The sequence below is a fragment of the Linderina pennispora genome, assembly GCF_002104995.1.
Source record: "Linderina pennispora strain ATCC 12442 chromosome Unknown DL89scaffold_4, whole genome shotgun sequence".
NCBI classification, from domain to species: domain Eukaryota; kingdom Fungi; phylum Kickxellomycota; class Kickxellomycetes; order Kickxellales; family Kickxellaceae; genus Linderina; species Linderina pennispora.
Window position 1 is genome coordinate 100,977 of NW_024468252.1, and position 25,106 is coordinate 126,082.

A 25,106-nucleotide genomic window follows, 5' to 3' on the forward strand; every position below is an offset into this window, starting at 1 on the left:
GATAGAGTCCCTTCATACATGCTACACTGTGGCTAATAGTGCATGTTATTGGCATATTTACAATTTTATAGCAATCACGATTCTACTTCTGCTTGCGCACGGTATCTGGCCCCGCAGTACGAATTGGTGGGAAGTAGTCGATATCCCAAAAATGTTCTGGGGTGAGCGGACGGTCTCCCTTTAGGCGCGACCGGTCAGCTACTTCACGGCCCTTGCCCACTGCGCCACTCCGTGTGAGTGTTAGTGGGGGCAGACGAGAGGTTTTCATCGAAAAAAGCGGTGACAACTTGGTCTTACCCTTTTTATGAGTGCAAAGCCTGTCAAGATCCTCCTTTGTCAAATTGAACCCTGGTTCATCATAAAACATTCTGCAACCTTCGCATCCACCTTCAAGCCTAGTAGACGATCTGCTAACACAGCCATTCTGTGGCTTCATGTGCGGCTGGGAGGACTTCTTGACTCCCTTAGCCATTTCCTCCTCGTCCGAGGATGGGCATAATAAAATAGGGGAATCGGTGACTGGTCCGTTTGCCTCGCTGGCATCCATTTGCGTTGTTTGAGAACTGGCAGCACACGGGGCCAGTTTTGTTCTCTCCGCCCGTACCTTCTTGCGCTGCCATGCCTTATCGTTGAAATGGGCTACTGGACGGAACATGGGTGGGGATGATGAAAACAGCGAGTGCATCTGGTCCACGGAGGTATCAGTGCGCCGCCGCTTCGTCAACGATGTTGTTGTCTCTGCGAAGCGCTTAGCTGAGGCTGGCTCTGAATGCGGCTGTGGGGCTTTACTCGTTGACTGATTGTTGTCAGACACTTCTGGAGCGTGAACTACATCAGCTGTCTTTCTGCGCTCCAAAAATCTGTTGTGCTTTGCTTCAAGCTCATCATAATCGCAGCATTTGCTCTGATACAGCCGCGTCATGACCTCGAGCTCTCTACACTTGCGCTCAAATCGCCCAATCTCAACCATACCCAGCTCTATACAGCCAAAAGTCCAATCTTAACATTAATTTGAAAAATGGGGAACACAGAAAAGACATCATCGTAAAGCCTTGACATACCTTCTGGTGCTGCACCTAGCTTCGTCTGCAGGGTGCCGAGGATTGTCAGCACCTGGTCAATGGTATCTTTTGCGTCGTCCATATGCGAATGGTACCTTCTGGGGGTGGACATGATATGAAGAAAGAAAAACGAAGTATAATTGGAAAAGGAAATGAAGGAAAAAAGCGAAAGCAAGTAGAATAGTATAAAAATGCCAGTGGGTAGGGGCTGCGCAAAAATCCCAAACCGACCAGATGCTGAATAATAGCCCTTGATTAGATCGGCGGCGGGATTTGGGAATGGGTCACGTGAAACATTGCTCTTGAAACAGAGGATCAGGGTTGCTGCTTATCAGTACAAGCCATATCACATTCACGTCCACGAGCAGATCGAATACGTGGTGCTTTTCTCTGCTTAACTCTACATATTAACTAACATCAACCATGCCTACTGACTTCACTGCACTTCTGCCTCCCACCTTCCATCGCACGATCGAGAGCTGGCTTGCCGAAGACATCCCCTCATTCGACTATGGCGGCTACGTTGTCGGCAACGAGGAGAAAACCGCTACGCTCTATTGCAAGAGCCCTGGAATCGTCGCTGGCCGGCCCTTCTTTGACGAGGTGTTCCGGCAGGTCGGATGCACAGTGAGCTGGACCCACGAAGAGGGTGCCGAGATTGACCCGCTCGGCGGCAAGGTTGCCGTGGCCGAGGTCTGTGGGCCCGCGCGCAAGATCCTTTTGGGCGAGCGTCTAGCCCTGAACATCCTGGCACGGTGCAGTGGTGTTGCCTCGCGTGCACGCCGCCTGCGCAAGATTGCCGATGCCAGCAACTTCCAAGGCGTTGTCGCTGGTACCCGCAAGACTACGCCGGGGTTCCGTCTGATTGAAAAATATGGTATGGAGGTTGGCGGAGCGGACACTCACCGCATGGATCTGTCTACTATGGTGATGCTCAAGGATAACCACATCTGGGCTACCGGCTCCATTGCCAATGCGGTAAAGGCTGCGCGCTCGGTTGCTGGCTTCTCGATCAAGATCGAGGTTGAGTGCCAGAGTGAGGCTGAGGCTGACGAGGCTATCGAGGCAGGTGCTGACATTGTTATGCTCGATAACTTCACTCCCGAGTCAATGCAGGCTGCAGCAGTCAGTATCAAGGAGCGGTGGGCAAAGCTCTCGCGTGTTGTGCTGGTTGAGGCCAGCGGTGGTATCACTGAGGAGACGGCTCCGCTATACATGGGTCGGGGCATCGACATCATCAGCTTTGGCGCCATGACGCAAAGCGTTCCGCACGTCGATTTCTCGCTCAAGATTGCTCACTGAATATTTGAATAAACTATCCGTATGCAGGTGTATGGTAAATAGAGTGCAATGGGTGTGATATGAATGGATAACATTCCAATCACAGCATTTGTAACACCAAGCATGTATGTTTTATGTAACTGTTTCATATGCATTTTTAAAAATGATATGCTGACAAGCAGTCCGCCTAGTCTACGCAGCGGTGGGAGTGGTGGATAAATGCGTCATCGGATGTCAGTTGGCTGTTGCAGTGGTGGCAGTAGAGGCTGGTGAATGCAAAGTTACGTACAAGGTGTGTGCCACTACCCTCATCTGGTTGAGCGTTATCTGTAAGAGTTTCGCCATCCCCTTGCGAGTTCTGCCACAGTTTACATGCAAGTCCATGCATCTTTTCTATTTTATGCTGCCTTGTGTATTTGTTGGATATGGCTGAAGCATCATCACCGCTGGTACGATTGTTTGCAAGATTTCCAGTAAAAACATCCATATCGAAATATATAAAACCAATTAATTATGCAAAAAAAAGCTCTTAGCGGAGGGCAGCCTTTATAAACTAGAGTCGGCTTGTGCATTGCAGCGGACGAACAATTCTGTTGCCATCGAACTGAGGCGTTGGTTGGAACTACTAGAGCCAATAATATCAACTCGACAGTAAAAGTATTGCCGGACACTCCACACTAACTAAAAAATCAGCTGTTCCCAAAACGTCCAGGTCTCATGATGTTTGGCATCCTGTAGGTACAGTACCTGTTGTAAGAGTCCGCCTCCCATAGCAAATCTATCCGAGCTCCACATTGCAGGCACCAAGCTTTCATTTCAGCAACATGGCAGTAACAGCGCTTAGTGGTGGGAGGTGTGTGCATAGTAAAGTAATCAACAGTGGTTTGTATTGACAAAGAAGGATAAAGCCACAGTAAACTTTAGTAGTTGTTTGTTAAATAGAACTGAGAGGTTCCGCTTTATTGCTTCATGATCACCACCGCTGAGGTTGTAATATAGAGCAAGTTTCCAGTAAACAGCACTTTGACCCAATTGAATAACATGAATGCTGATATTCGAATTTAACTTTCCAAATGAATATTCAGTCATTTTTGTTTATTTCTTTCAAAATCGTTTGTAAGGAGATAAAAGGAGGGTCAGATGGCTTCCCTGAACCCGTGTCTGGGCGTGTACAGTCAGACCTGGGGTGCCGTATGAATAACTTGGCGCTCCATGGCCAACAATGATGTTCTGTTGATAATATGGTTAGATGTGCGCTACGGAATACTCATGGGTTGGAGCCGCAATATCTATTGTATGTATCGATTTCCCACTGGGACTTGACCATAGCAGCTATGCATGCCCACTTTGCCATCGAGGGCAGGCTAATGTTATAAACTGCCAAATGATTCTAGCTCCCGAGGTATGGTCTTCCTGTCAAGGACTGATTTACGAAGGAGGGCTTTAGATATATTGGAGAAAGCTTTTAATAGAGGGTAGACCAGCTGGCAGCACTTTTATATCATCGAATCAATAGGTGTGGCGCACCTAGAGTTGCCGTCAGTTGTCAAAGCAGCGTGAAAGTTCAATTGATTAGCCCTTGAGACAATCGATTGTCTTTAGCCTATGCATTCGATATTGTGCTCAATCTGGTCCTGAATCCCAAGGGAAGGCGTACATAAGCAAAATGGGCAACTGTCTCCTGGCTTGACTTCAAAAAAAAAAAAGGGAAAAAGGATATTGTGACAAGGTGCTAGAGGTCATGCCTTTCAATTGACAAGTGGTGGGCAGAGAAGGGCGCTGTGATGATATTGAGGGATTATGTAGTTTGGACTGTATTTATACTGTCAACTAAGGTCAGAGCTACCATGCCACAGTTAATTTGTCTTTCGCCTGTTTCCGACTCGGTCCCTCCCTATGTATGTAGCTATGCATTAAACGATTGACCATTCCGCAGCAAAGGCAAGCGGCGAGTCTTGTAATTCCGGTCTGATTTCAAACGTCCCAGCCTATGACAAGCTAGCCCATAGAGGTGAAGTAAACCCAGCATCTAGACTAAATAATGCATGGTGATTCAAGGTCCCAATTTGGGCCGGCAGTAGCATATATGCACAATAGCACCTGTTTTCCCATTGTCTATGTGATGCAATCGATAGGTTTGCACTGCTATGAGTCTGTGCCCGAGGAGCGGGGAGCGTGTCCGCATGGCTGCTGCATCCGCTGGAGCATATTGTACTTTGTCCGCGCGATGCTCTCTCCTTCAGCAATGCTGATGAAGGCTGCCAGGCTGTTATCCGAAGCGTAATATGCTAAGGTATCGCGGTGCTGGTTGACGAACCATTCGTGCTTGCTGATATCTGGGTTGCCGGTACCCACATACTTGGCATGCCAGTGCTCCGTCTGACTGTTCATTCCAAACTTGTCCATGGTAAAAAAGAGGTTTAAGATGATGTAGAAAACAAGTAGTGCTACCACAAAATAGTATGACAACATCTGTATACTCTCGGATATTTATGGAGATCAGCTCAAATGTCTATATTTTGGGGCATCAAAAGATACCAGAGTAAAAAGATCGCTCTCGGATAGGCTCGAACTATCAACCTCCTGATTAACAGTCAGACGCGCTAACCAGTTGCGCCACGAAAGCTGACCTGGATTGTAAATCAATTTCTGAAAGCACGAAAATTAACATGTATATGATACACAATGAACCTGTGTTTGAGGCTACTTTCATCGTTGGTCCGTGCTGCCTCCGCCAGCAGCACATGTGTCTTTGCCAATGCTTTAGTAGAACGCTGTCTCGTCCAGTGCCCTGCTCATCAAACTAATGACATATTTGGTAAATAAACGCTGCTATTTGGAATATTGTACCGCTGACGGTCGATATGTGTGTTAAGCATCTGCTACCGTTTCCATGATATGCAATGGGCAAACCATACGGACCATGCGGTTAGATCAAAATATGCATGGCAGCATTTAGTTTAAGCACATGTTGCGTCAATGAAATGGCGGCAGCAATGTAGACTGCAAACTATCTATAGTTCATAAAATGGAAGCCGTTGGTGTTGCCACTGTCTGCCGAATACATGCACATAGGGCTGGTCCACAGGTAATTCTTGAAGGTGGCGTTGTGAATCGTCAGCGGCTCCTGCTGAATCCAGATACATTGAGGACTTGGATAACAAAGCCAGTTTCTGCTATGTATATGCATAGGAAGGTAGTTGCTGTACGCAGGAAGAACAGCGTAGACTGTGGCGGCTATTTACCAGCAAAACACAAAAACGGTCGGTTGGCAAAAAGCAGAGTAGGTCGCTGCAAACGATGCAAGCCGAAAGGTTTATTAAAATACTCTGTGAACAAGTCTAGCTGTGGTACGTGAATGGACGGGTGCCGAAACTGCCTTGACTGCTGCTAGTGCTATAGAGGTATGTGAGGACATGGTCTGGGCTATTGCCCTCGGCAGCACTAGTCAATGAATGGGCATTGCTTTGTGATTTTGTTGATGTATTCGAATAAAAGATGGAGCCATCGGGTTCGGTGCGGGTGTCTGTGCTGGGAAGCCTCTTGAAGAAATTGCGGAATGACATGGTAGATGTATAGCTTGTACTGTTGTTATTAGCAAGTCTATGCGAGCAGGGGGATTGGGGCATGCCTGTCCCTTAAATGGGCTGGTGCTCTGCTTTCTGGTGCATGCACATCGGTGCCAAGGGGCGTGCTACGTGCTTTTTGTGGGTTCGCCAAGTGCCGGGCCGGATAGGACTACTGCACACAGTCCTGTGACCAGCATATTCCAGAAGCAGTGGAGGGGTGTGCCTCGTGCATGGCGCTGTAGGTATATCTACACAAAACACTGCGGCGGGCTGCGGCAGCAAGGACACATGGGCCTAACACCGGAGATGCTCTATCGATAGTTACTGCGATTTTTATTTGCTAGGGTGTGAAACGCTTGCTAGAGAAGAGATCTTGCTGAAGCCGCATTCGCACTCGTGGTTTTCTCTATTGGTGCAGGCGCGCTCAATAGCCATTATTCAGCTCTTGGAGACGGTATCTTGTCAAGGAGAGGAAATAGGAATGAACTAGCGGGTATTCGGGAAGAGGCGGGGTGGCGTTCCTCTGTTGCCCAGTCGAATCCAAAACACTGTCGTTCACTGCGGACGGGCATCTGCGATGGATGCACATGGCCGATCTAGGAAACCGACAGGCCATCCGATTGCCAGCGGGACCACCCCTAAGGCAGCACCAGCGAGGGCAGTGGTGTCGACAGAGAATCGGTGGCTTAGAGCGGGGAGGCGCCTCAGGTAAACTTCGACGCAGCAAGGGAGCCTGTGGTTTAGAGTTCGCTCAGTGAGACTGCCAGGACCCCCTTGCGGCCTTGCTTCATGGCAGGGCAGCTTGCATGTTCGTCGATAGAGCAAGTGCAGATGCGCTGTTCTTTGAGAGCCCAGTCTTGTTGTTCCGATAGATTTGCTGGCTCTCACTCACAGCGCAGACATAACCATAATCGGTGGATGGGGAGGCGGGCGGTGACACGCAGCAGGCAGGGGCAGGCAGAGGGAGGAATCTTTACCTTTTGTTGTTGACAAGTGCCTAGTTGCCGGCTCCGTGCTATAAGGCTGCGCGCTGCTTTCCGCTACTGTGGACATGCTCCATGATGATCGGATTTGTAGCCCTGCAAGCGGAGACCCGGGCCTGCGGTCGCCTGCCCCGGTCAAACGGGGAGGGGATGGCAGGTGCCCGTCATAGAAGAATCCATGAACAGCATATTAATTGGGAACGCTGGTCTATCAATGTCCTCGTATCTCACCTGCGGTGCTGACATCCTTTTCAACAAACTGAGATTGGAAAACAGACTGAAGCAGTGGTTGTGATGTGAATGATATCTATTGAATGAGTATGGAAGGAAAGGAATTTGAAATAGCTTTTTTGGGATTCTGTGAAAATTGAATCCGGGGAGGGGTAAGGTGATACGAATAAAAGGTGCAAACGATGTTGTGTGGTATTAAATCTACGTAAACTCGGTACGTTACATTTTAGGCGAATATGTTTTGAGCAAGGGTCTTCTGAGCAGCATTCTGGAAAACCCACTTGCGGCGCTGCGAGCGTGACAGCGTGTACTCGTCCGTGCCATTTAATGGCAAGATAATTTTCGCATACTGCTCCACAGGCGTGCTCGACTCCCGCTTTGCAAAGCACTCTGATGCCCGGCGCCGCTCAGGTTTCTCCACAGGCGCGGGTGGATTGAACGCATGGAACCGGTACGCCTCAATCAGCAAATCCTTCATCAGTGGCATGGCCATCAGCTCGGAATTACGTTCGACGACAGTAAGCAAAAATTGCTTGTCCATCATCGGAAACCGGATGCAGGGCAATAGCGACGATAGGTGTTCTTTGCGCGCATGCAATGTAGCCAAGGTGGCAGTATCGGAGTACTCGACTGACTGCAGCCGCACATTACAGATTGACGTGCGCGGCGAATCGGTACTGGGTGGAGTGGTGGCGCCCGGCATAGCGCCTGCAGTGAAGGCCTCACGCGTCAGTTCAGATTTCCGGCGCGGGCTGCGTGCCTGCAGGAACGGCGATCGTGGGCTGCGCGGCAGGAGCGCCAGGTTGGCCGGCGACCGGTAGCATTTGAGTACGGCGCTATCTGACGGCCGGGTGGTTTTGGTGTGCTTCTCGGCCGACACTATCTGGCCCGGAGGCGTGGCGCGCGCCTGCTGCTCGTCGCCCGAGTCGTCCTCGCTGAACTCGGCCCATCGGACCACGGTCTCGAACAAATCCTCCTCGCTCTGCACATTCAGCGCATCGCTGGCCAGCACTTCCTTCAGTAGATGTGCAGGCGCCCACATGGTTGATTCGTTCTGGCATAGCTGTGTGAAATGGCGGCAGCAGAACATGCGGCACGAGCTCATCTGCTCTTTCGCCTCCAGGTCGGTTGCTATCGACCATATCTCCCACACTGTCTCGATGGAAATCTTGGACATCAAGTTCCGCCAGCACACGTGGCGCAACTCTGTGACGCCAAACTGGTCAGCGCAAAGCAAGGTCTCGACGACCTCGTCTGGCGTAACATTGGCGGATTTGGGCGATTTAGGGTCCAGATCGCATTGCCGTGTGTAGGCAAATTCCAAAAGGCGCTCGAACGCCCGCGGCGTGACATCCCAGACCTCCACAACCTGCTCGAATGTCTCACGCATTCCATTGCTGAACATGGCCTCAAATACCGGCGATACCTGCATCAGGATCGCCTTATGCGCATGATACCGGTGGCCCGGCAACGGCGGCTCGTCCATCCGTGGACGATGCGCATACGGTAATGCCCTGGGCGTGCGGTTCCCGGGCATCGGCGTCACGCACTGGTCGATGCCCAGCGGGTTGACAAATTCGCCGCTAGATCGTGGTGACGGCAACAGCCCGTGCGCGGGCGGGCCAGGTGACAGTAGCAATGAGGACGAGTCGCGCAGCTCAAACTGGATATCAGAGAACCGCGCGGACTTCAAAAGCTGGTTGAATGGCGCGGCGATTTTGTCTGGTACATACACGGCTATTGTGGATGTTGGTAGGGACATGGGGGCGCCTTCATGGATGGTCTCGCGCACATGGAAGCGCACGACTAGACATGCCGTGTCGTCGTTGAGAAAGCTGTTCATGTCGGCCAGGTCGATGAATTTGTCGTCCCCCCAGGTGCTGTAGTTGCTGTCGACCCACACGGTTATTGGCGCCGGGTATTTGTTGAAGCTGAGCGAGCGCGCCTGCAGATTCTCCAATGTGAACGAGATATCCAATTTTTTGCGCATCTGTCTGAGCCGGTCGGCAGACGATTCGTGCACGGCCAGATACAACGCCAGCGCCTACAGAAAATTATGCGATTTGGAGTCAGCACGTTCCCACTATATTCGGAATGCAAAGTGTATGCGCCACCTATTGTTCAGGCGGGCGTGTAGCTCTGGCATGAGAGAGAAAAAAGTCTATGTATTGTGCGTGAGGGAAAAATATCCTGGCCTGCTACTCTACCTGTGGGTTGCGCGTGCGGCCCTTGAATAGTTTGAATACCCAGCACAGCCCATCGGCATCAAAGGGTGGGCTGTTGTGCTCAACGCACGGCGCAAGGCTGCTCCATTGACCAATCCGCCAGCGGTATACGTACTACATTACAATAATGTTAATATCGTGCTGTGTGGCAGATGCGATGGCGTCCCGCGTGTATAATCTCGTTACCTGAAGGTTGCTGCCTACACAACAGCAAAAAACTGTGGTTAGTAGCTGTGGAACATTGGGTAGCCGTTTGGGTGGGTGATCATGTTGACCATTGGGAAGATCTGTACCTAAGCTCATGCGATTGACCTTCCACACACACAAGTACGTGTTACTGTGTCCAATGCGCTGCTAACGTGTAACGGGGGCCTGTACTGTTGTGTCCAGAAATTTTACCCTTGGGTGATGATGATGGAAGGGTGACTAGTGATATTAGAGCGTGGTTGGAGATATCAAGGAGCAGGATGAAGAAAAAAGAAACGCAAGCCGTGTGATGTAGTAAAAAGGAAGACACCGAAGCCAGAAGAGGAAGAAGACGAGTGCTAGCTACTTTTCTTTTTCCAGTCCGCCATCTGTGGCAATAGTGTAAAATTTTGTTCCCTGCTTGCATTTTTCTCCATTCAAGTGCTTTTTGATCGCCTCCAGCTCCACTTTCTTGCGATCTGTCCAAAAACACAATAGCTGTGAATCGTTTCTCGAAAAAAGCCCATTTTCATTTCGCGAATGTTCATGAATAGCGCCAGGCCCATGACGGAGAAAAAGGACCCCTGGACAGTGCTTAATATTTGTAATGAACTCGCTATTCAAACTCAAAAAAAAAAAGCGACAGTAAAATTACAATCCAGAGTTATTTGACGGAATCCAGATGCGCGTTCTCGGGTCCTTTCATTGTCCGCTTGCAATCATACAAAGGGCTGCTCCAGCTGGAAAAACTAAAAACCGCATGGGGCTACATGGATCTATTGCAATTATTCGACAATTAAAGCTTGCTCTGCTTGGTCCGGAAGCTGCCGTCAGCGACGCTCATTGCCAGGGCCATGACGACGGGGAACTGCTTGGCGACGATATTGGCAAAGCTTGACGACGCCTGGCCCTTGGCAAGGCGCGCAGCCACGCCCTGCATGATCACAGCATTGCGGAACAGCCCAAACACAACCGCGTAGTCCCAGCCGGCGAGCGGATAGGGGCGGCCTATCTCCATACAGTACTGCCCCAGAAGCACCTGCTCGTCGGGTGGGAACTCGCTGGCAGGCGCATCCTTCAGGCCTTTGAAGGGACCAGGCATATTGTAGGGCGTCAGCAGCGGCTGCAGGAGATTGGCCAGGTCGGTGCGCGGGTTGCCTAGCGTCGACAGCTCCCAGTCCAGAATACCAATGATCTCGGGCCGGGTCTTATGCCACATAACATTGTCCATCTTGAAGTCGCCATGGACGATCGCAGTCTCGTCGGGGCATTCGCGCTGACTGAACCACGATTTCAGCTCATCCAGACGCTGCAGACTGCCAACGGCATTGCCGTGCTTGTCAGTGGCCGCAGCCTGTGCAGCTTCGACTTTGCTTAGACTCCGCAGCTGGCGCTCGTAGTACCCGGACGGCCGGCCGTAGCCCTCCAGCCCGACGGCCTTGTAGTCGACCTTGTGCAGCTTCGCCAAAGTGCTCACCAGCGCCGACCAGTACTGCGGGCGCTCGTGTGGCGGCACCTCGGGCAGCCGCGCATCCGGAAATATACGGCCCTCCAGGAACTCCATCAGATAGAAGGGCGTGCCGATAACACTCGGATCCTCACACAGTGCGTAGACGCGCGGTACCGGCACATTGGAGTGGCGTCCGAGCGCATCCAATACGCGGTACTCGCGCTCCACCGCGTGTGCAGTCTTTGACAATAGCTGGCCGGCAGGCTTCTTCCGCAAAACGAATTTCCTGCCGCTACTTGAAAGGAGTAAACAGGAAATTGAAGAATTCATGGCTGTAGGCAGTGTGTCGTCATCACACTCTGAAGTGCTGCTCAAAAAATGTTAAAAAACGTACCTGCTGTCAATGATCAGGTATGTCGGGTTGCTCTGGCCCACGTTGAACTGCTTGATGGTCAGCGGCATCGCCAGCTCCTTCTTGATCTCGCGCTGCAGAAAGGCCTCCAGCTTGGTCACGTCCAGCTCATGGCCCTTGCGAATTTCGCCAATGAGCGTCTTTGGAGTAATAGCCATGGTATATATTAGGCAGAAAAAGAGGGTTAAATAGAAACAATGGGGGAGTGGAGTGGATGAGGAACAGGAGGGGAGGGAGAGGATTTTGCTGGTCCTTTTAGGGCGACCCCTCTGAACGGCAGCCCGGTGCATCACATACCCGGCGTGCTCATGTTCAGGTGAAAGCAAAAAAGCCACTAGCACATGATTCGCCCGCTGGGCAGGGGGATCAGCATTCATGCGAGCTAAAGGAAGAAAGCCCTCTCCCATCACTCGGGGCTTTGGCCGACCCGCGGCGGGAGATAGCGCCCGCAGTTGGCTCCGAGATGGCTATTTCAGAGGGTATCGCTCTCGCGGCCAATGTACTTGAGGCCGGGGCGGGTGGGGGCGAATTGCGTCACGTGCGGGCACCCGTACACACGCACAGTCTCAATCCGTGGGCAGCACGACAAAATATCCTCCAACACCAAATCGGTGGTGCAGCGCACCCACGACAAATCAACCTCGGTCAGATACGGACATCCCGGTGGTTTCCTCGACCAAGACGCCCTCCTTGTCGTACATGCGGCCAGCCAGCGCCAGCAGCCCCCATTTGGTCATGCTGTCGTCGGCCGAGTTCAGATTCAGCTTGCGCAGCGAGCTGCCAGCACTGCGCACTAGCTCCTGCACAGCCTCTACGGTCAGCCGGTAGCAGCGCTCCAGGCTGACGCACTCCAGGCTCTCGCCAGCCCGGCCAGTTCTGGCAGCACGCAGGTTGGCAAAGTACTGGGCTAGGCCGGCGCCCGTGATTTCCAGGCATTCGTCCATCACCAATTCGCGCAGATTCAAGCAGTGCTTGTGCAGTCCGGCGGTGACGAACTCGTCGGTGATATCCTTGAAGCCAGAGACATCCAAGGAGACCAGCCCCGGGCCCACAGTCTCGATCACGCGCATGGTGGTCTTGTGGTCCATCGCGTGGTGGGGGCGTGACAGCGCCAAGTGCTGCAGTGGCAGCGCACGCCACGGCGGCACAGCCATATCCCCGGAGCTCTTGCCGCGCAGCTGTGCGCGCAGAGCGCGGGCGACGTTCTGCAGGTCAATCTCGGACTGCTCGACGGGGGGCGCCAGCATGGCCAGGCAGGCGTCGTTGAAATTGGTGCACTCGGCGATCTCCAGGTCCTCCAGCCCGCCGCAGTTCACCACCAGCGCCCGCATGGCTTTTTCGCCAAATCCAGCCCACCGCACATGGAACACGCGCAGGCGGTTGCCGCAGATGCGGAAAAACTCAGCAAACATGTCGTCGTCGATTAGAAATGCACCCTCGAGAGTCAGCGAGCTGAGGCTGGGCAGGCGGTTGGCAAAGTCGAGAAGGCGCGCTCCTGTCAGACGGCCGCACATACCCAAGTACAAAGAGTCGATACTTGGGCAGTCGAGCAGGCGGCCCAGACTGTGGTCGGACAGTTTGGCGCAGTCATACAGAGTCACAGATGTGCGCGTGCGGCCCAGAAACAGCCCCAGCGTCTGCTCGTCCAAAAGACGCATTTTGCTGACAATCCGACACATCTTCAGCGTCACGGCCTCCGACACATCACCGAAGGACTCGACCTGATCGATGTTCCTGGCGATTGCCCGCACACACAGATCCTGCAGCGACGGCAGCCGCTGGTCGAGCTCCAGCAGTCCGTCGGCTGTCTTACGCATGCGCTTGCGCTTGGTCACCGGAGGCTTCGGCTCTGCCAGACGCTTTCTAGCTGCGGGCTTTTTCGCCGGCTGCGCGGCCTTGTCCACTGATTTGCGGCAGGCCGGACACAGAAGCCGTGCCAAGGCATAGTCGGCGCGCATGAGAAACTGCTTGTCGCAGATTTCGCACCGCTGGAAATGCCCGCCTTTGCGTGCTGAGCTCTTGTTCAGCCCCGCCCGATAGTCTGCCTCGTCCTCGCCAGAGTCATATGAGTCGTTCTTCTTTTTCTTCTTTGCTGTCCGCTTCGGCTGCACCCGGCGCTGCGCTGCCCTGCTGGACTCGGCCACTGCTGCCTCCTCTTCTGCGTCCTCTTCCTGGCTCTTGTCAGGCTGCTCGGCGGGTGCTGCTGCTGCGGCCTGTTGCTCACGCAGGGCTGCTGCCTCCTCGGCCTGCCGCCGCCGCTCCTCTGCCTCCTGCCGCCGCCGCTCGCGGAAGTGGTCGCTGACGCCGATTTCCTGCAGGTAGTCGGTCAGCGCACTCTGCGGGCCGCGGATGGCCCTGCCTGCCTGGCTGTTGGAGTGCGCTGTTCTCTCGCGGTCGTTGGTGTCCATTGGATGCTGCAATTTGTGAAAGGGAAATGCAGTTTTCAGGGTGGGTAAAAAAGCCGTTTCAGCTTTTTGGTGGCGACTGCGCAGCAGAATGTGTTGCTGGACAAGAGCATGGCTTAGGATTTGATCTGATCTTGGCGAGAACAGGGCTTTTGCATGGCAAAAAGCAAGGTTTGATCAAATTGTATTTACTTGGTGTCAGTATGTGAAAGCGGAGTATGTGCAGAAAAGGTAAAAAAAATGTTGTCTCTCGCTGGCTAGTTGTTGCCGTGGACCATCTGTTCGGCCGTCTGGTACGTCTCAGCACTGGCATTGCCCACTGTCCGTTGCCTCACCACTTCAGCAATCTCGCGCCCATCGATCGCCGGCTGCCTAAAGTACCCGCGCTCGCCTGCCCTGACATTCTGTCTGCTATCCGACACATTGCGTGGTGTGTCGCTTGGCCGCGGGTACTGCCGGGTGTCAATTCCAACATGGACTACATGGTTGACGTTGAACGACGAGGGCCGACCCGAGTGCGACGACTTTTCGACCCCAGCGTCAGTGCTTGTAGTCTCTCGGTTCCCAAACGGCGCCGACACTAGCCGCTTGAACATCTGGACAGCGCTGCCCGACTCCTCGCTCATCGGCTCCAGATTAGTAGCACCAGTGCGACCGAATGCCCCTAGTAGCCGGCTAATAATGCTGGTGTTCTCGCGGTTGCCCTCGACTGCCACTTCTGTGTGCAATGCCGGCGCTATTGTGATTCAGCACTGTGGGCCTAGGGTGCTGCGGGCGACTAGATCTGCTGGACGTCTGGCTCGGGATATTGGTCCGGGTGATATTTGGCGCTACAGTCAGGTTGCTCATGCGGCTTACATTCCCGAGCCCCCCGCGACGCACCTGATCCGACATGTTGCCCATGGCGCTGATCCCAATGCTACTGTGGTAGTAGCTGGAGTTGGAAACCATCGAGCCGCTGTCATTCTGCGGCGACCGGGTCACTGCTTGCGACGGCTTGCGCACGTTCTCATTGCTGGCCATTTTGCTCTCGGGCAGCACTGACCACTGCGCTGGCATTGATGGCGGCAGGTTATCCATAACGCACATCAATGGGAACGTGCCCTCGCCGCCTGTCGTCAAGTTCTTGCCAACCACCCAGCCATCATCAAACGCCATCTGCAACGTGACAATATCGCCCTGCTGCAACGAGATCTCGTCGTCGCGCCGTGCGAAAAAGTGCCGTATTACTGGCCGTGGCTTGCCCACTGCGCTGACAAAGCAGTCGACAAAGTCCATGGTCTTGTCCACGCGCTCCGCCATGCCCAACACCCCATCCAGCCCAGTGTTTTCGGCCTTATTTTTGCGTCCGCGCAGCATGCCAGGGTGTTCCGGTGCTGCGTGACCCCGAAGTCAGCTATCAGGATCATCAGTGCTATCAGACAGATGCCGACTGCGATGCTGAGAACGATGGCGGCTATCCGATACAGCCGCTCCTGGTGTGCCTGCTTCTCCAAGTCTGCGATCAGTCGAGTCCAGCGTCTCGTGGGTGTTGGTTGCCGTCGGCTGATGCCCACCTTTGGTCTTGGAGGCTATGCTGTTTGTGCTTCCACTGCTGATGTGGACGCCAGCTGTCATGCATGCATCCGGGTAATCCGACGCATACTTGCAGTGCTTGCACCAGTCCTCGACGCGCTGAAAGCCTATGTGGGGCATAATCGAGGGTGATTCAGTCAATTGTTGCTTTTGTTGGCTATGGTACAAAGATGGAAGCCACCCACAGTCAATTGACTCTTGAGCACTTTGAATAAGCCTCCAATGATCGAATAGTGCAATTCTGCATAATGGTCCAACTTACCGCACGTCCCAGGCTCGTTGTCATCGCCATTGACACAGCTGCCCTTGACGCCATTGTACGGCGCCGACTTGCACTTGTCCCGCAGCGACTGTAATGTGGCCTCGCGATTGATCCCCGGGCTAGCCGTACACAGCGTCGAGTTCGAAACAATAGTCTCCAAACTATCCACCCACTCATTGCACGTCGCCCCGCACAGCGGTTTTGGCTCGCTTCACCATGGCCGCCATCTTGACCAATTCCATGCCGGGATCCAAGTCGCGCTTTCCCTTTGTATTCTGCCTATAGCATTCGTCCGTGTTGTCCTTGCTGGCGATCAGGTCTGCGCAGATGATGCTGCGGTGGAACCGGATTACTGATTGCCCATGGTCCTTTTGGAACCCACCCAGTTTGTCCAGCCCGGAGCACCGGAATACCGCTTGGAACTCGTCCAGGTTCGACTGTCCGTTGACGTACTCGGTCAATGCCTTGTCGAATGCATTGATGTCGTTGGGCGGATACCACACAAACCGTGCTGTGGCATTGGTGCTAATGAACTCTTGTGCGAATCCAGGGCAGCCTTGCGAATCTACGCAAACAGTTCTTTTGGTTAGCCGTATGTTCTGGTGCTCTGGGTGCGTCTATGTCTGTCTGTGCATCTATTTTACCTTTGAGCGAGAGACACTCGGCGTTGGTACCGGATATGTGTGCAATGGCTACTAGTGCCAGTCCGAGCTTTTTCAAGGTGCAAGTCATGGCAAAAAAATGTAGGTACAGCTGAGACCCAAGAGATATTAGTGGAAAATAGCTGAATTACAGAACAAATAGTAATTTTGAGAGAAAGACAAAAAACATGAAACACCGAGCCGGATAACAAGGTGTGGCCAGATGTCGCCATGTAAATAATATAAATCCTTCCAAGCATTTACAATAGTTTCAAGTTTGCTTTCTCCTCAGTTCCTACCTTACAAACGAGCGTCAACAATTAGTTTGTTTGTTAGTTGGTAGCCGGCATTCACTATTTTTTTTACCAGTGGAGCGGGTTTCTACCGCTCTAGCCACATGCCATTTTTGGGCACACTAGAGAAAACAAAGAAGTAATATTTGTATATACTTTTATGTGGTCTGCGAAACGTTGAATGAATGCCAAACACACCAAGAAATAGCTGTGGACTGATATACCTAGGCTACGAGTATTACCGCCATATTGCGCCAGACCGAGTAGTAGCTTGTTTTCCTTTTCCTAAACGTGTGCGGTCTACTACTGCACGGTCCAGCTCTCCCCCCAATAGGCTTTATGACCACCCGCATCCTTGAAGCAACGTTCTAAAAAAAACAAAACATGTGTTACTACTCGTAGGAAAGACATAGCGAAAATAAATAAAGTAAAATCGCATAGCAGAATTAGAACGACCCACTGCGGTGGATCTTGAACGGATGTGCCTCGGTGTTGAACACATACTCGTCAAGTGAGTAGTAGTCTACAGGCGAAAACAGCAGATACAGATACTTTAGCGTCTCAGCCAAGAAGAATGACTCCATCGAGTCGGACCACTGCGAGCTAGCGTTGGCCGACATGACGTCCTTGTATGCCGAGTATGCCGTCCCTGTCTTGGTGAACGCCTCGATTGACTGGAAAATCTGCCATCCCCACTCCTTGTACTTTGCGTCGCCAGTCGTGCGATACAGGACCATCAGGCTCTCGACAGTCTCGGGCCTTAAAATGTAGCTGCGGATCGTTGCCAAAGTAAAACCCATAGCGTTTCTCGAACCCACTTGCTGCTGACAGGTCCTCAATTTCAAAGTCGTTCTTGTCCTTGTCTGGCGATAGACCCTTGTTGCTCTGGTCACGGAACAGCACATACTCAGGGCCGAGACCAGTTGCCGTCAGATTGTACATCTGGAAGCACGTGTCCATCAGTTTCTTGGCCAGATGCATGTCGTCGGGCCGATCCAGGGCTTGCTGCCTAGTGCCAGCATCCCGGGCACAAAGCACGTCAGGTGCTGCAGCTTGGGATTGAACTTTGTCGCCGTCGAGTCCAGGTCGCCCAGATACACCATGTTCGATTCATAGATTGATGTGCGAATCATCTTCTCCTTCATGGCATCGATCGACTCGATATACATGCGCTTGTACTGCTCATGCTTCTGTCGTCCATAGAGGTACTGCTTGAGCATGTACTCGTACCAGCTGTCCCCCTGTCCGCCAAACGTAATCTGCCCCGAGGTCATTTTGCCCGAGCTAATCTCGATCCAGATAGGATATAAGCCTGGGTACGGCTTGTCGGCCTTGTCTAGGATATCTACCACACGCTGTGCTGCCTGGTGGTACTTGTCATTGCCTGTGAGCTCCGATAGCTTCCAGTACTCGAGCTGCACAGTGCCGGCTTCGGCCAGGCATACATGGCTGGACGACACTGCTGTGCCTCGATTGACATCGACGCGCGGATAGGGAATCCCAGTGGTGGTGTTGAACGCCGGGAACAGCGCATCGCCCACCTGCTGCGCCTTCTTCAGCAACCTCCTGTCATTGCTCATCTCATATGCCGTCAGTAGCCCCGCCAGCGACCGAATAATCATCTCAAAAAACGGCGTCGTATAGCCACTCTGCGCCTTGCCAAAATCGACATCCACCACATGGGCGACCCCTTCCTTGAACTCCTCATATAAATCCATGATATACAGCGTATCCAGGGCATCCACTAATGTCACGCCCCAGCCGCCCCACTTGTCGTTGAAGCCATTGGACACCGGCTTGAGCTCGTCGTGGCCGAATGCGTATTGGCGGTATCCGTCCCAGGCGTGCTTCATTGCCGAGCGCACGGATCTGCGCCGCGACTCGTCGTCTTTCAGCGTATCGTGGTCGGGTGGCAGCGTGATGCGCGGTCCTGGCCAATTGTCAAATGGGTGGAGTACTTCGATGGCTATGCGGAGTGAAAGCGCCAGCCCGATCATCAGCCCAAAGGCAAGAAATACGGTTCGGCTTACACGGTCCAGGCCGAGCCATTTCGTGCGCAGGCGCGTGCGCAGCCCCTGGTCCTTGCGCAGCAGCGGCTCGCTAGCTGTGTCGGAACATATCGTCGGCACACTAGACATGATTATTGAGTAATACAAGGTATAGTCTATAACTTAATAAAAAAGAAGGGGAGGTGTCAAGAGCTTGTCTGGTTAATAGACCAGGTGTAAGATAAAAGAGGGGGTGTGAGCACAGAAATGAGAATGAAATACAGTCTCAAGGGCCGATGCGCGAAAAAGTAATACAGCAATATGGAATTGGCCCAGAACGCAAGGTCGTAGACAGTAGACAGGCGCAAAATAAGAAGAGGAAAAGTATGCTGGGCCTGCCAGGAAGCAGCAAAAACTGAGAGAAAAAAGGGCTGGAAGGTGGGAAAATGTGACACCGGAAAGCGTGATGCCTGGCAATTTATGCAATGGGACTATCGGGCGTAGAAGAGAGGGAGCGAGAACCAGCTTTAGAAAGGGGGATCGCTAGCAACCCGTCTGACCTGCCTGCCTGACCGACCATGACGCTCTCCTTCCGTTAAAGTAATAGGGACGCAAAACACGGAAACGTGACCTGAGTTTGTCCATCCGGGCGCACATGACATCCGCTTATCCTCCTGTGCCTCTAGGAGCCATAGAGGCGCCTGAGTGCATTGGACCTTGAGCTGCGCAGGACAACGCCCCGTACTAGCAGTATCTTCTCACAGGCGCATTGAGCCCGCTATGCACGTCATCGAGGGGGCCAGTTTGATTGTTGCAGTGTATTAAACGCAGAGGTTCATTTTTTAAAGATCGAGTGTGAAGGATGTTTATAAAAAAAGCTATTTACGGTTGTAGCGCTGCTTGCCAAAGTTGGCAAACGGCACATAGCGGTACTTGATCATATGCTCGATCTGGCGCCTCATGGTGATGACAAACAAGAACACCCAGTAGAACAGCAGGATGGGCCAGTACACTGGAATGTCAAACATGGAGAACAGCGAGCACACCAGCGAGATCAGCACCGCCTTGGTTGAGTTGAGCCAAAACTTGAATTCGGGCAGGCGCCGGATAAACGGCCGGAACTCGTCGTCGTTCTTGACCGGCAGCAGACCCGGACCAGACTCATCTGCCGCCTCGGCCTCCTCCAGCTCCTCCGCCATCTCAGGGTCAAACTTGGGCGTCAGGAACGCCAGGAACAAGTTCAGCATGTAGATGCCCAGCGCGTAGCAGATGATGAACCAGCCCTGTGCCAGCACAATGCGGAGAAGGAATACGAAAAGGAGAGCCGCCGTTGTGCCCCACCGCGCTCCGGCATATGGCGTGCTCCGGTCTAAGAACGTCTGGTATTGGACCTGCAGCCTCTCGAGTACTCCAGTTGCACGCGAGCTCAGGGCCGGCGTGCCTGCCAGCGAATCGTTTGTCGAATCCTGCATCATCTTGCCTGAAGTAATAATAGTAAGGCTGCTTTTAAAAATGAGTGAGGGCTGGACAGAATGAAGTGAAAAAGGGATGGGTGATAGTGTGAATATTAAATGGCACTGGTCTTCACTCCATAGGCGTGAGCGCACCCAGAAGTCGCGAGCGAATAACAGCCTACCAACCAACTGAGGCAAAAGGGTCTTGATCCAATACAGTGATCTGGAAATCAGGAGACCACCTCTGGTTCAGAAAATTTTAAACGTGCGCCTGGCAGGAATCGGCCAACAGTGCCGAAAAGCAGCCCACCTGGGTGTGGGGGAATGCGAGGTTTTCCCTTTCCCCTTTTCTTCCTTCAATAATTTCTTCGCAACCACCCTTTTCTTTGTTTACTACAGCACGTTATCTTATTCCAGAAGAAGGACCATCAAGCTTTACTCAAGGTAACGTACGGGGTGCAGCATCGTTAAACCAGCAGCGCTGGCTTGTGCTCGTTTCACTGAATTATGCTCGTGGCATTTGTGCTGTAGATGTCTGACCTCGCCCAAAAGACCGCCGACATGTCGATAAACGACAAGCAGGCCAAGCAGGCCAAGAAGCCCAAGGCCGGTAACGCCCCTGCCCCTCAGGTAAGTACAAACACTACAAGCGCAGCGTGTGTTTTTCTAGAGCGTACTCTCAACCACCACACACTCTCCCCTTGATCCATGCCCTAGATTGACCGCCCCGAGTTCATCGAGCACCGCAACCGCATTTTCGACGAGCTGTATGCCAAGCAGCAGGAGGAGGTTGCCAGTAAGTACCCAAAACACCCCCAATACGGAAGTGATTCACTATGTCAAAACATCACCAAGCAGTGAGTAGTGTGACTGGACCGCCCCCACCACCCCCTGTATGTATTGTCACACTTGTGACGCATATATGCCGCAGCAGACCAATGCTAATTTATTTACATGCATGCTCTCTATTAGACAAGCCGCGTGAGAAGATCGCCATCACTCTGCCCGACGGCTCGCAGCGCGAAGGTCACCTCGTGGGAGACCACTCCTATGGACATTGCTAACTCAATCTCCTAAGTCGCTGGCCAAGCGCCTTGTGATCGCCAAGGTTAACGGCGAGCTCTGGGACACCCTCCGCCCCTTCGAGGGCAGCGCCTCGCTGGAGCTCCTTGGACTTTGAGACTGAAGAGGGCAAGAAGGTATACTGGCACTCGAGCGCCCATGTTCTGGGCGAGGCATGCGAGCTGCACTTTGGCTGCCATCTGTGCAACGGTCCCCCAATCGAGGACGGTTTCTACTACGATATTGCCCTGCCCGAGGCACTAGGCCGCGGTGTGTCGCAGTCGGACTTTGCCCCGCTGGAGACCCTGGCCAACCGCGCAATCAAGGAGAAGCAGCCGTTCCAGCGCCTGGTGCTGAGCAAGGAGAACCTGATGCGGATGTTTGAGTACAACAAGTACAAGGTTCATCTGATTGACACTCGCGTGCCCGACGGCACCTCGACCACGGTCTACCGCTGCGGCCCGCTGATTGACCTGTGCCGCGGCCCGCACGTGCCGAGCACCGGTAGCATCACCTCGTTTGCGGTGTTGAAGAACTCTGCCTCGTACTTTTTGGGCGACGCAAACAACGACTCGCTGCAGCGCATCTACGGTATCTCGTTCCCGGACAAGAAGCAGATGACGCAGTACAAGAAGTTCCTGGAAGAGGCGGCCAAGCGCGACCACCGCAAGATCGGTCTGCAGCAGGAGCTGTTCTTCTTCCACGAGCTGAGCCCGGGGTCGGCGTTCTTCCTGCCGCACGGCGCGCGCATCTACAACACGCTGATGAACTTTATCCGCAACGAGTACTGGAGCCGTGGATTCGAGGAGGTGATCACACCGAACATGTTCAACACCAAGCTATGGGAGCAGTCGGGTCACTGGGCCAACTACCAGGAGGACATGTTCAGTCTGGAGGTGGAGAAGGAGAAGTTTGCGCTTAAGCCGATGAACTGCCCGGGCCACTGCCTGATGTTTGGCATCCGCGACCGGTCGTACCGCGAGCTGCCGATCCGCTTTGCCGACTTTGGTGTGCTGCACCGTAACGAGGCCTCGGGTGCGCTGTCAGGACTGACGCGTGTGCGTCGCTTCCAGCAGGACGACGCGCACATTTTCTGTACCCAGGATCAGGTGGGTTCGGAGATGAAGCATGCGCTTAAGTTCCTGAGGGATGTGTACGGCATCTTTGGGTTCACGTTTGAGCTAGAGCTGTCAACTCGCCCGGAGAAGTTCCTGGGCGAGGTCGCCGTGTGGGACCGGGCTGAGAAGCAGCTGGCGGAGGCCCTCGATGAGTTTGGCGCCAAGTGGTCGATCAACCCTGGAGACGGTGCGTTCTACGGCCCCAAGATCGACATCACGATCCGTGACGCTCTGAACCGCGCTCACCAGTGCGCGACGATCCAGCTGGACTTCCAGCTGCCGCTGCGGTTCCAACTGCAGTACCGCGCACCGGCGGCAACCAAGGAGGAGGGCACCGATTCGGCCAGCGACTTCCAGCGCCCGGTGATCATCCACCGCGCCATCCTGGGATCGGTCGAGCGGATGATTGCTATTCTGACGGAGAACTTCGCCGGCAAGTGGCCGCTGTGGCTGTCGCCGCGCCAGGTCATGGTTGTGCCTGTCACAGGTGTAGTGTACGATTACGCGAAGGAGGTCCAGGAGCAGCTGCATGCAGCTGGCTTCCACGCGGAGGTGGACCTGGGCGGCGAGACGCTGAACAAGAAGATTCGCAATGCCGAGCTGGCGCAGTACAACTTTATCTGCGTTGTTGGTGCGCAGGAGGCGGAGGAGAAGAGCGTCAACGTGCGTTGCCGTGACGATGTAGGCACCAAGGCCAAGGGACAGACGATCCCGAACGCCAAGTTCATTGAGGAGCTGAGCGCGATCAGAGAGTCCAAGAGCCTTAGCAGCAAGCTGGGTGAGAGCGCTTGAATAGCATTTGAACATTGAGTAATACGTAATAAGCGAGTCTACTTGCTGAGATGTATTCAGCTTGTTGCACGCCTACCGTGGCTGTCCCTGACGTCGACATTTCTGCCGAATCAGGTGACGGCTGTTAACCTTGGAGATGGAATGAGTATTTGCGAGCGTGGTGTGAGCAAAATAAAGGATAAATCAAGATCAACTGAAGAAACTGAGGAGGGTCTGGTCAGCCAGAGACCTGGTTTTATGTGGGTTGATTGTGGACATGATGATGCGGGAGTGGATCTGTAAGCCGGGCACCAATGAGATCCTTGCTACAGCCTACACAATAGAGGCAACAACATCAGATCTCTGATGAGTTAAACAAACAGCTATATTGAAGATATATCTGCACAGCTCCTTTTTTTTCATTTTAGTTAGAATCTTATTCACTGAAATTTTTCTAAGATGTTGATAGCAATTTGGATAAAATGGCAAAAAAAAGTTATATTATACTAATTATTTATAAGTATAAAATTTTTTAGATAAAATAATTAATAATAGCTATGCCTAAAAAAACTAGTAGCAAAAAGCTATTCTGAAAATAATTATTCAATTATATAACTTATATAGCTACAAATTGGAGGTCATACAGAGTTAGTTATCTGCACAACAATTATTTATACATGTTGAAACTATTGGCAATTTCAGTGAAATAAAAATTTCACCTAAACTGCTATTAGCATCTTAGAAAAGTTTCAGTGAACATAATTATAACCAGAAAGAAAAAACTTTACATATTTGGGGTTAATTATCATTGGGCAATAAAAGACAATATCTCAATAGATGTGGCTAAGCAACCATAAGGAAATTATGTTTACTGAAACTTTTCTAAGATGCCACTAGTAGTTTAGGTGAAAATTTTATTTCACTGAAATTGCTAATAGTTTCAACATGGAGGCCATTCATAAATATAAAAGTTTAAAGAAACTAAATATCTGTTAACAGAATAACCAATTAACAAATAAGAAATCAATTACTAACAGTAGATAAATATTTTAAAAAACAGAATGTTTAGCAATGGCCAAAAAGATTTAGCAACTAGATTAACAAACAAACAAAGATGCCAAATATGGTGCTTCTACGAAACCCCCTTCGGCATCCTGAAAAATTTCAGTTGATTTCTCGGGACGCAGCCTGTATCTCAGTAGAAGCATATTAATTGTGTATCAACTGAAATTTTTCAGGATGCCGAAGGGGGTTTCGTAGAAGCACCATATTTGGCATCAGAACAAGAAAACAATAAAAATATTAATAATTATTAAATAGCTAACCTATTTCTGACTGATCTCCTTATAGAATTAGATTTATTCAAAAGCTGCCATTTTAAAACATCATGTTCAAGTCATCAAGTCGTTATCATCCTATTTATAACTATTTATCTAATACTAAGCAATCATATAACTCATCAATTTTAGAAAGTATCAAACTATACCATTTTAAAAAATCATAATAAATTCATCAAGTTGTTAGAATCCCATCTGTAATTAATAGATATGCACCAAGCAATCATATGTGTCATCAATTTTAGAAAGAATCAAGCTGTGCTATTTTAAAACATCAAATTCAAGTCATCAAGTCATTAGTACTCCATCTGTAATTAATCAATATGCACCAAGCAATCATATGTATCATCAATTTTAGATTGAAGGAATCGATTTTGAATTTCAATAATAGATACTTCTAACTCTGCTTTTTGGGGCAAAGTATGTATTGGTTCCACTTGTGTTGACTTATCATGTGTATCAGGGTAATCAAAGTTGCTCATAACCCAGAGTGAGTGATGATGATCAATATGTACATCACTGTTTGCTAGTATCTTCTTCATATTATAGAGTAAGCAGCATAACTTCATTTGCACATTGTAAACATTCCTATTCTTTACTCTAACAATCTCCCTGTTTGACAGCCTTTTGAATGTATTGCCTAGTTCTCCAAATGTATTTTCTACCATTGAACGGTAATGATCCAAGATGGGAATTATATTCAGCTTCTGTTTCTGATAAGCTTGTTCCTCTCTGCTTTCTTACTGGTAAACAAAAGTTGTGCAGTCCAAAAGTATCCTGCTCTTCTTCCTCAGTCATCTCT

At 51.6% G+C, this 25,106-nt stretch overlaps 11 protein-coding genes and 1 non-coding gene across 12 annotated transcripts; 2 read left to right on the plus strand and 10 right to left on the minus strand.

Annotated features, from left to right (window-relative positions):
- Window positions 1-28: 28 nt before the first annotated feature.
- Window positions 29-959, minus strand: DL89DRAFT_266126 (uncharacterized protein). Its single transcript, XM_040886974.1, has one exon. The coding sequence runs from the start codon at window positions 920-922 to the stop codon at window positions 83-85; it is 840 nt and encodes a 279-aa protein (XP_040744619.1). The 5' UTR covers window positions 923-959; the 3' UTR covers window positions 29-82.
- Window positions 960-1,473: 514 nt separating this feature from the next.
- On the plus strand, window positions 1,474-2,458 carry DL89DRAFT_266127 (nicotinate-nucleotide pyrophosphorylase). The gene has a single exon (XM_040886975.1). It carries the CDS (start codon window positions 1,485-1,487, stop codon window positions 2,361-2,363), a length of 879 nt encoding a protein of 292 aa, XP_040744620.1. The 5' UTR covers window positions 1,474-1,484; the 3' UTR covers window positions 2,364-2,458.
- A 1,606-nt stretch (window positions 2,459-4,064) lies between these two features.
- DL89DRAFT_266128 (splicing factor 3B subunit 5-like protein) lies at window positions 4,065-4,790 on the minus strand. Its single transcript, XM_040886976.1, has one exon. The coding sequence runs from the start codon at window positions 4,746-4,748 to the stop codon at window positions 4,488-4,490; it is 261 nt and encodes an 86-aa protein (XP_040744621.1). The 5' UTR covers window positions 4,749-4,790; the 3' UTR covers window positions 4,065-4,487.
- Window positions 4,791-4,894: 104 nt separating this feature from the next.
- Window positions 4,895-4,968, minus strand: DL89DRAFT_t56. Its single transcript has one exon. It is a non-coding gene; the product is annotated as a tRNA-Asn (tRNA).
- A 674-nt stretch (window positions 4,969-5,642) lies between these two features.
- Window positions 5,643-5,936, minus strand: DL89DRAFT_266129 (uncharacterized protein). Its single transcript, XM_040886977.1, has one exon. The coding sequence runs from the start codon at window positions 5,906-5,908 to the stop codon at window positions 5,684-5,686; it is 225 nt and encodes a 74-aa protein (XP_040744622.1). The 5' UTR covers window positions 5,909-5,936; the 3' UTR covers window positions 5,643-5,683.
- A 1,285-nt stretch (window positions 5,937-7,221) lies between these two features.
- Window positions 7,222-9,859, minus strand: DL89DRAFT_321541 (uncharacterized protein). Its single transcript, XM_040891287.1, has 4 exons — window positions 9,644-9,859; window positions 9,537-9,550; window positions 9,333-9,464; window positions 7,222-9,169 (listed from the first exon to the last, which is right to left on the minus strand). The coding sequence occupies exons 1-4, from the start codon at window positions 9,651-9,653 to the stop codon at window positions 7,352-7,354; spliced, it is 1,974 nt and encodes a 657-aa protein (XP_040744623.1). The 5' UTR covers window positions 9,654-9,859; the 3' UTR covers window positions 7,222-7,351.
- A 473-nt stretch (window positions 9,860-10,332) lies between these two features.
- On the minus strand, window positions 10,333-11,556 carry DL89DRAFT_221692 (APH-domain-containing protein; the record flags this gene model as incomplete). Its single annotated transcript, XM_040884530.1, has 2 exons — window positions 10,333-11,278; window positions 11,381-11,556. 2 exons carry the CDS (start codon window positions 11,554-11,556, stop codon window positions 10,333-10,335), a joined length of 1,122 nt encoding a protein of 373 aa, XP_040744624.1.
- Window positions 11,557-11,870: 314 nt separating this feature from the next.
- On the minus strand, window positions 11,871-13,806 carry DL89DRAFT_291695 (RNI-like protein; the record flags this gene model as incomplete). Its single annotated transcript, XM_040890225.1, has 2 exons — window positions 11,871-12,038; window positions 12,076-13,806. The coding sequence occupies 2 exons, from the start codon at window positions 13,804-13,806 to the stop codon at window positions 11,871-11,873; spliced, it is 1,899 nt and encodes a 632-aa protein (XP_040744625.1).
- Window positions 13,807-14,060: 254 nt separating this feature from the next.
- On the minus strand, window positions 14,061-16,372 carry DL89DRAFT_321544 (uncharacterized protein; the record flags this gene model as incomplete). The annotated part of the gene is made up of 7 exons (XM_040891288.1): window positions 14,061-14,521; window positions 14,583-15,138; window positions 15,189-15,301; window positions 15,360-15,485; window positions 15,641-15,812; window positions 15,856-16,175; window positions 16,285-16,372. The coding sequence occupies 7 exons, from the start codon at window positions 16,370-16,372 to the stop codon at window positions 14,061-14,063; spliced, it is 1,836 nt and encodes a 611-aa protein (XP_040744626.1).
- Window positions 16,373-16,948: 576 nt separating this feature from the next.
- DL89DRAFT_266132 (glycoside hydrolase) lies at window positions 16,949-19,051 on the minus strand. The gene is made up of 2 exons (XM_040886978.1): window positions 17,613-19,051; window positions 16,949-17,480 (listed from the first exon to the last, which is right to left on the minus strand). Exons 1-2 carry the CDS (start codon window positions 18,710-18,712, stop codon window positions 17,021-17,023), a joined length of 1,560 nt encoding a protein of 519 aa, XP_040744627.1. The 5' UTR covers window positions 18,713-19,051; the 3' UTR covers window positions 16,949-17,020.
- A 315-nt stretch (window positions 19,052-19,366) lies between these two features.
- DL89DRAFT_233673 (golgi membrane protein) lies at window positions 19,367-20,147 on the minus strand. Its single transcript, XM_040884937.1, has one exon. The coding sequence runs from the start codon at window positions 20,035-20,037 to the stop codon at window positions 19,441-19,443; it is 597 nt and encodes a 198-aa protein (XP_040744628.1). The 5' UTR covers window positions 20,038-20,147; the 3' UTR covers window positions 19,367-19,440.
- Window positions 20,148-20,362: 215 nt separating this feature from the next.
- Window positions 20,363-23,178, plus strand: DL89DRAFT_266134 (YIL078Wp-like protein). Its single transcript, XM_040886979.1, has 6 exons — window positions 20,363-20,460; window positions 20,548-20,646; window positions 20,734-20,812; window positions 20,989-21,050; window positions 21,095-21,124; window positions 21,198-23,178. Exons 2-6 carry the CDS (start codon window positions 20,548-20,550, stop codon window positions 22,986-22,988), a joined length of 2,061 nt encoding a protein of 686 aa, XP_040744629.1. The 5' UTR covers window positions 20,363-20,460; the 3' UTR covers window positions 22,989-23,178.
- The last annotated feature ends 1,928 nt before the right edge of the window (window positions 23,179-25,106 follow it).